The sequence below is a fragment of the Hyaena hyaena genome, unplaced genomic scaffold, assembly GCF_003009895.1.
Source record: "Hyaena hyaena isolate Hyena2069 unplaced genomic scaffold, ASM300989v1 scaffold_256, whole genome shotgun sequence".
NCBI lineage: Eukaryota > Metazoa > Chordata > Mammalia > Carnivora > Hyaenidae > Hyaena > Hyaena hyaena.
Window position 1 is genome coordinate 483,701 of NW_024080885.1, and position 8,891 is coordinate 492,591.

At 41.2% G+C, this 8,891-nt stretch overlaps 2 protein-coding genes across 7 annotated transcripts in view; one reads left to right on the top strand and one right to left on the bottom strand.

Annotated features, from left to right (window-relative positions):
- SLC7A7 (solute carrier family 7 member 7) overlaps window positions 1–633 on the top strand; it is a 50,002-nt gene extending 49,369 nt beyond the window's left edge. For all 5 annotated transcript variants that reach the window (XM_039245191.1, XM_039245187.1, XM_039245188.1 and 2 more), the window contains exon 10: window positions 126–633. In XM_039245191.1, coding sequence (XP_039101122.1) covers window positions 126–235 — 110 coding nt within the window. In that variant the 3' untranslated portion in view covers window positions 236–633. The remainder of the gene's footprint in view (window positions 1–125) is intronic.
- OXA1L (OXA1L mitochondrial inner membrane protein) overlaps window positions 489–8,891 on the bottom strand; it is a 20,358-nt gene continuing 11,955 nt past the window's right edge. The window contains exons 4-11 of one of the 2 annotated variants that reach the window (XM_039245193.1): window positions 2,794–2,937; window positions 2,480–2,565; window positions 2,149–2,313; window positions 1,867–1,971; window positions 1,592–1,754; window positions 1,427–1,507; window positions 1,196–1,344; window positions 489–575 (exon numbers count right to left, since the gene is read on the bottom strand). In XM_039245193.1, coding sequence (XP_039101124.1) covers window positions 1,217–1,344; window positions 1,427–1,507; window positions 1,592–1,754; window positions 1,867–1,971; window positions 2,149–2,313; window positions 2,480–2,565; window positions 2,794–2,937 — 872 coding nt within the window. In that variant the 3' untranslated portion in view covers window positions 489–575; window positions 1,196–1,216. Of the gene's footprint in view, window positions 576–958; window positions 1,345–1,426; window positions 1,508–1,591; window positions 1,755–1,866; window positions 1,972–2,148; window positions 2,314–2,479; window positions 2,566–2,793; window positions 2,938–8,891 lie in introns of those variants that run through there. The other variant, XM_039245192.1, reaches the window with a different exon arrangement.

The window sequence follows — 8,891 nt, forward strand, 5'->3', positions numbered from 1 at the left end:
CTTTGCTATTGGCCCTTCCTGTTAACGGTAAGGCTTAACTGAATTATCCTCCGGGCCAGCCCTGTTCAGTGCCACTTGAGCTCAGCTGACCTCTTCTCAGTTTTGACTCACACTTCTCTTTGTAGCATCCACTACATGGTACCTCCAGGTCCTATGTATGTCAGTTGCTGCTGAGATGGATTTGGAAGATGGAAGAGAGATGATACCCAAGCAACGAGATCCCAAGTCTAACTAAACACCGTCTAGAATTCCAAGATATGGAAAGCAGGGACCTCTTGCTGGATGGAGCCAAGAAGATGAAAAGGAAAGTATACTTCTTTGTTGAAGCTGCTAAGACCAGGCTTCTGGACAGGTGCCTCTAATTTTTGAACTTGCTTTTTGAGAGATGAAAAGTAATTTATTTGTTTTGCTACACGCTGTTCCAGATTTTTAAAAAAAGGGACAATATAGCAGACTGTGGTGGGGAGCATGTCAGGTGTCGGCTTGGTTGTCCTAGTAGCACATTCCCATGTGTGAAGGTGTTCACTCACTCCTTTCCTTTAAAAGGGCCAATCATGCTCCAAACTTCCTGTCACCTTTAGAGAGACATGAAACTGTCACAGGTGCTAGACAATAAAAAGGTTATGTTCTAAACTTTGAGTGGCTTCATTTTAGGTAGGTGTCTGCTTTTAGTGTTCCTCCTAGCCTAAGATCAGCCGCTGGAGGCTGATGCAACCAAAGAGAGCACACCTATGTTGCTCTAGTAAAATGTTGGGTTGTTAAAATATCAACTCTTGTTCTTCGTAATGATCACTAAGAAATTGAGCACATTTACTTCTTAAATATTTTATAGGATCCAAGATAAATAAATGTGGATGGAAAAACCCACGTATGAGGTAGGAGTTTAAGCTCATAATGTCAGGTGACAACACTGAGGCACTTCCCAAGAGCACGGGCAGGAGCAATTACCAATCTATTCTTCAGTTCATTTCTCCATTTAATAAGTGTCACAAAGCAGCATATAGTACAGAGGTGTAGTAATTCTACGGATGGCAAGATCACTTGGCTCTTTTACATGTAGGTGTTAAGAACCTGTTGTGGAATCCACTTTTATACAATGAAAATCTGTACAATACCCCACAGTTTCTACGCCTGGGGCAAGGACTCAGTGACAAACCTTGTTCTGAGGCCTAGCCTTTGAAGAGAGCGTTCCTACCAGTGTGAGCAGGAACAGAACTCAGCCAAGCGTGTCCTGCCAGGGCTGCTTTGACTTTGGGTTGGCACTGCTGCTACTCGGGGTGCTTGGAGGCCGATTCTTTCCAGGCTGTAGCAGAGGGTTGTGGGTAAAGGTCTGTCGTAAGGGACCTAGGGCAAAGGAAGACAAATCTCAACAAACAAAGGAAAGGAAGTAACAAATCACCGCCTTTAGTCTGAAAGGGTTATTTACCCCTGGCTGCTAGTTCCAAGTGATTCTGCATGCGTTGTTCGCGCTCTTGTAGCTTATGTGCCAGTTCAGCATTCTTCCACCCTGTGTAAAGAAGGTGGCAGCTGGGCCTGTACCCATTTTTCGACTATTTTCCCCCAGTCCTTTTCACTGAGGGCAGACCCTTACCTTTTTTGAAGCTTTTTAAGAAGCCTTCCTGCGGAAGTAATTTGTCGGAGTCATGCACCACACGCTGGGGGATTTTAAGGATAGTCCGTACGGCTGGAATCCGGAGGCATGACACCTGGGCCAGGGAAAACAGATTGGAGGAAAGCCAATACATGAACACCGCCTAGAGGAAAAGAAAGAGACAATACTCAGAAGCTGTCATCTGCTCCTAACGTGATGAGAGATGGCAAGGTGAGGTGGAAGAACTTGGAGTCAGTTCCTAAGCCATGACCTACCGTGGGGAAATGGATAGTTATGGGCAAGACAGCTAGGGGCATCACTCTGATTACATTTCTCATCCACTGAAGATCAGAACTTTGCACGCCAGTCTCAGCACCTAACTGCCAAAAAAAAAAAAAAAAAAAAGGTAGCAAATGCACGTCAATTTTAGAGAATCTGGCTCAGATTTCAACCCATCAATTCTATTTCTTCAAGGGGTGAAGAATGACCATTCTATATAACTACTTTACCTCTACTCTCCACTTTGCAGACCTGGTACTTGGCCAGCCTGGGCTTACCTCAAGGACACCCCACATTGTAGCAGTGACTACCAGTGGTAGTATGTAGGTGGGGTCAGACAGTGTGAGATCCTGGAACCAGAGGAGGCCACCTGTCTGCAGGCTGGGCACAGGAAGGTTGGCCATTTCTCTCAAAGCAATGAAGAAGGAGATGAAGATCGGGGCCTAGTACAAAGGATAAACAGTGTCAGGACCATTTCGCAAAGGGGATATTTTCATTACTCCATTACTGAAAACTGTATCACCACCACCTACTTTTGGGGGGTCTAGGGCACAGGAAACACAGGCGTTTGGTATGGGATAAAATCAGAAGGGAAATGTTTTTGCTTACCTGAGTCAGAGGTAGAATAAGAGGTCTAAAGAGTTTAATGTCATGCTTTTTCTGGTAAAATGTCATTTCCGAGGAGGCCTTATAAACTGTGAACGAGGGGAAATTCATGGTTGGGTTAAGTTACATCGGTGGGGGCGACCATCCTTACCATCTGGCCCATGAAATTTCTACCTGACCCTTGCCCAAGAAGTAGGTAGATCTTTACAACTCGCGCATCTCTAGCAACTCCTGATTTTGGTTGTTCCCTTCCCTCAGAAGAATGTCAGGAAGTGCAAACGTGGTCCTCTCCTACGTGCATTCTGCACTTGACTCACACTCAGCATGGTCTCCTGCCAACTTGGCCTCTCTGATTCGAGTGGAAAACTTCTGGATCTCTGGCAAGTGGTTGTGGATCTTGGCTGCTTCTCGCTGGCCCTTCACGATGAGAGGAAACACCAGGCATCGGGCAAGGACCGTACCTGGAAAACATACACTAGGATTGAAGTTAAATTAAAGCAACTTTGCAGCTCGAAGGCTGTAGGTTTTTAGGTCTTCACTGAAAGGGTCTTTCTTATTCCAGTCTCCTTCCTTTGCTAGAAGAGCCCAAAACAAAGGGCAGGGGTGACTTAGCTCCTCCAAGGCTTAGTCCTCTGCTCTGACATCACAATATCTAGCATTAACTTCTGTAAGCAAATGGCCAGGAAAACTGTTTATTTCCTTGAACAAAAGGAAGGTGATAGAAGATCCTTCTCTAGATCAGTGGTTTCTAGTCTTCCATAATCAATGGACCCCCATTCCCAACTTTTAGGCGTACTCCCAATATATTTAACAGATAAAATCAAGCTGCTCTGGATGAGTAGGTAGTCTGGCTACAGAATTGTTTAAGCTTCGGCTTTTGCTTTTCTCAGAGGCACCATTATAGAACGCTGGGGCTCCCAGGAATAAAGTCTGAAAACCACTATCCTAGAAATCCCTAAGGTAGGAAGTAATCTGGTGGCCTACTGCTTTAGTTTCTTTCCTGTTTCTTTTCTTATACTTCCTATTTCCCGATCATTCCAACAAATACTATTTAGTTTATGTAGCTGTATGCAAGCAAGAGGGTCTGGGCTGAAAAAAGAGGGTGGTGGTGGTGGTAGTTGGGGGGATATGGGCTTAGGCTTTATCAACATTATGACACCTGATGTGGAGTGGCAAGAAAAGGGAAGCTAAGGATGAAACAGAATACTAGCCCTGAAGGAGGAGACAGAGAACAGGGCAAGGGCAATGGAAAGGAAAGATGTGGTCAGAAAGACTGGAAGAAAATCAGGAAAGATGATCACAAAAGCCAAAGGGATAGATTTCAAGGTCTAAAGTGTCTAATACAGGACCTTGGTCCCAATGGGGACAAATTGGAGGAGGAAAGATCATGAGCTTACAATCTTCTCAAAGATGAACTACATATAGAACTATCTCTGAGAAAGAACTTTAGCAGAACAGATCTTACACAACTAAGGATATAAAAGAATAACCCATTCTGAGCTGGGCAGGAGGCAGAGACATGATCTAGTCAGGAGCCACAAGTGGAAGGGTATCGTAACCATAAAGGCTCTCTCTGTGAAATTAGGTTCCCAGGACTGGGGGACCTGCACTGGGAAGACAAGCCCCCTACAACAACTGGCTTTGATAACTAGCAAGACTTATGTCTGGGAGAGCTGGAGTGCAGTAGGAAACAGACTCCGCTTTTAAAGGGCACAGCACTTCACTTGCTGAAGTTTCAGTGCAGAGGCAGCAGTTAGCAAAATGTCTGGGCTACACGTGGAAGAGATCCACGGACTAATTTTAGGGCACGTGCTGGCAGGGCAGGGATCTGTTGGAACATTCTCTGGGGATAGAAGAGCTGGTGGGCACCATTTCTGATATTCTCCATCTACTGTGCTAGCACCAGCTTGCTCAGCCCAACTCACCCACTGGCCAGGAGCCCCTCTTAAGTGGCTCCCTTCCTGCACCGACCCCCGCCCCCCGCCCCGTAGGTGGCCTCAGCCTGCACCAGAGCCACCTCCACCAAGAAGCCCCTGCCCTGCATCCTAGAGCACCTGCAACAACTTGGCAGCCAGCTATGCTGGGGCCAAACCCTCACACCAGCCCACCCAACAGTAGTAGTAGCTGGGCCTCTCCAAGAGGATGGGAGACAGTTCTGCTTACCAGCACATCTGAAGAAGCTGTGGTTGAGCTTTACAGACAGCTGTGTCAGGGGACAGCTCTATAAACCATTGAGTCTACACCAGCAGAGACCCAGCCACAAGAGAATGGTGCACATTGCCCACACAAGGAACCTCTAGGGCACCTGGTTCAGGTGACTGGGGAGTTTGTACTACTGGACCTCAGGACACCTTCTGTAAAAACTCACTCCTTCACAATCAGGAGACAGAACTGATCTAATTAATATAAAGAAACACATAGTTTAGGCAAAATGAAAAGTCAGAAGAGTATGTTCTAAACAAAAGAATAAAACAAAACCTCAGAAAAATAACGAAACAAAAAGAGATAAGCAATCTACCAAATATAAAGGTCAAAGTCAATAAACATACTCATTGAACTCCAAAGAAGAATGGATGAACATAGTGAAAATTTCAACAGAAACTATAAAAAAGTACCAACCAGAGCTGAAGAATACAGTGACTAAAATAAAAAGCACACTAGAGGGAATCAATAGCGATTAGGAGATGCAGAAGAATGAACTGGATATCTAGAAGACAAGATAATGGAAATCACCCAATGGGAACAGCAAAAAAATAAATAAAATACTGGGGATAGTTTAAGGAACCTCAAGGATATCAAGTGTACTAACATTGGCATCATAGGGATCCCAGAAGAAGAAAGAAAGGGGCAGAAAACCTATTTGAAGAGATAACAGGTGAAAAATTCTCTAAACTGTCAAAAGAAATAGATATCCAAGTCCAGAAAGCAGAGAGAATCTCAAAAAAGATGAACCTGAAAAGCCCAAAACTAAGACTAATTAATAAAAACGTCAACAAAGAATCTTAAAGGAAAAATTTACAACCCAGAATAGTGTATCCAGCAGTTATCAGGAGAGATAAGGAGTTTCCCAGACAAGCAAAAGCTAAAAGAATTCATCAACACCAACCAACCTTATACGAAATGTTAAACGGAATTCTCAAAATAGAAAAGGCTATAATTAGAAATAAAATTATGGAAGAAAAATATCTCACTGGCAAAGGTAACCATATAATGAAGATAGCAGATAACTACCTACAGAGTTAGTGTGATGGTTAAAAGACAAAAGTAATAAAGTCATCTAGACTTACAATAATCAAGGCATACACAAAATATTAAATTCTAAGATATGTCAAAAACAATGTAGAAATTTTCAAGTCATTTTTGTACCACCTACCCATTCAAAGTATCATAGAATTGTTTCACAGGCTTTCTAAATAAAAGCTTTTAAACCTTCAAAAAAAAAAAAAAACACCAAAAACAAAAAACCCAAAAAAACAAAAAAACCCAAACCCCAAAACCAAAATCTACAGAATGTGGGAAGGGGACTAAAAATGTAGTGCTTCTAGAATGCACTTGAATTTAAAGCAACCATCAACTTAAAATAGACTATTATATACACTCAATGTTACATATGAACCTCACGGTAACCACAAAGCAAATACCTATAATATACACACAAAAATAAACAGAAAGGTATACAAATAGGACACTAAGGCAAGTCACCAAATCACAAGGGAAAGACAGACAGGAACAGAGAAGAACTACAAAAACAACGAGAAATCAATAAAATGGTAAGAAGTAAGGGCACCTGGCAGGCTCAGTTGGTAGTGCATGTAACTCCTGATTTCTAGGGGGCTGTGAATTTGAGCCCCACACTGGGTATAGAGATTACTTAAAAAAAAAAAAAATGGTAAAAAGTATGTATCTTTCAATAATTACTTTAAGGGTAAATGAACTATATGTTCCAATCAAGACACAGGATGGATGAATGATTAAAAAAAATGACTCGTTTATATGCTGTCCATATAAGAGACTCACATGTGAGACAAAAGACACAGACTGAAAGTGAAGGAAAGATATTCCATGGAAATGAAAATTGGGGTAATACTTGTATCAGAAAAAACCAACTGTAACAAGAGACAAAAAAAGGGCATTACATAATGATAAAAAGGATCAATCCAAAGAGAATAGATCACTTGTAAATATTTATGCACCCAACACAGAGAACAGCTAAATACATAAAAAGAAATGTTAACAGATGAAAAGGAAGAAATTGACACTTATACAATAAAGGTAGGGGACTTTAACATCCCTTTTACATCAATGGACAGGCTGTCCAGATGGAAAATCAATAAGGAAACAATTGCTTTAAACAACACATAAAACCAGATAGACTTAACAGATATATACAAAGCATTCCATTCCCAAACAGCAGAATACAGGAGTGCCTGGCTGGCTCAACTGGAAGAGTATGTGACTCTTGATTTTCGGGTCAAGAGTTCGAACCCCATGTTGGGTGCAGAGATTACTAAAAATAAATAATAAACCTTAAAAAATATATTAAAGCAACAACAACACCCCCCCCACCCCCCCACAGCAGAATACACATTCTTTTCAATCACACATGGAACATCCTCCAGGATATATCAATGTTAGGCTACAAACCAAGTCTTAACAAACTGAAAACGAAAATCACATCAAGCCTCTTTTCTAACCACAATGCTATGACACTAAAAATCAATTACAAGAGTGCACGGCAAAGGAAACAACCCACAAAACTAATAGGCAACCAATGGAATGGGAAAAGATAGTTGCAAATGACATATCAGATAAAGGGTTAGTATCCAAAAATCTATAAAGAACTTAGCAAACTCAACACCCAAAAACCACAAATAATCCAGTGAAGAAATGGCAAAAGGCATGAATAGACACTTCTGCAAAGAAGACATCCAGATAGCCAAATGACACACGAAAATATTCTCAACATCACTCATTATAAGGGAAATAGAAATCAAAACCACAATGAGATACCACCTCACACCTGTCAGAATGGCTAACATTAACAAATCAGGCAACAACAGATATTGGCGAGGATGTAGAAAAAGAAGATCTCTTTTGCATGGCTGGTGGGAATGCAAACTGGGGCAGCCACTCTGGAAAACAGTACAGAGTTTCCTCAAAAAATTAAAAGCAGAACTACTCTACTACCCAGCATTTGCACTACTAGGTATTTATCTAAAGGATACAGGTGCTGTTTTGAAGGGGCACATGCACCCCAATGTTTATAGCAGTGCTATTGACAACAGCCAAAGTACAGAAAGAGCCCCAATGTCCATCGACAGGTGAATGGATCCAGAAGATGTGGTATATATACACAATGGAGTATTACTCGGCAATCAAAAAGAATGAAATCTTGCCATTTGCAACTACGTGGATGGAACCAGAGTGTATTGTGCTAAGCGAAATTAGTCAGAGAAGACAAATATCATATGACTTCACTCATATGTGGAATTTAAGATACAACCAGATGAATATAAGGGAAGCAGAAATAATATAAAAACAGGGAGGGGGACAAAACATAAGAGACTCTTAAATACAGGCAACAAACGGAGGGTGGCTAGAGGGGTATTGGGTGGGGAGATGGGCTAAACGGGTGATGGGCATTAAGGAGGGCACTTGTTGGGATGAGCACTGTTATATGTAGGGGATGAATCACTGAATTTTACTCCTGAAATCATTATTGCACTATATCCTAAATTGGATGTAAATTTCAAAAAGAAAAGAAGAAAAGAAAAGAAAAAAAAAGAAACCAACATCTGAGCTCTGGGTATGCTCATTTCCCCTGGGGTATCATTACTTCTCAGTCTTTTGAGTGAACAGAGCTAGGAAAAACATATATACATACACAAAATAAAAATCATACTGATGTTCTTGATTCAAATTTACATTAGAGGGCTTTCCTTCACTGTTATTTTATACTTACATCCCTTTTCTTGTGCCATGAAAATCTTGGTTCCTAGTAACATTAATACATTTACTTACTTGCTTCCTCCTTAGATTGACAGAAATGCACAAATATAATGTACCACTGACCCTACATGACCCTACATGTAAAGACTGCAATTACTTGGCAGCTCTTTTTGTCCTTGGAACATATTCTACTAACAATGTCTATAATCAGAGAACGGTGTTAAAATTGTTGAAAAGGAAATCCTTTTCTTTCTGTGGTTTGTTATCAATGTGATATTTATTTATGTCTATTTGTTTCTATTTGTACTATGTTTTAAGAGGTAATTTTTTCATCTCCTTTCACTAAGTTTTTTTTAAATATATAAAACATTTACATATTAAAAAGTCAAGAGGTGGGACGTCTGGATGGCTCAGTCGCTTAGGCGTCCGACTTCAGCTCAGGTCATGATCTCGCGGTTCATGGGTT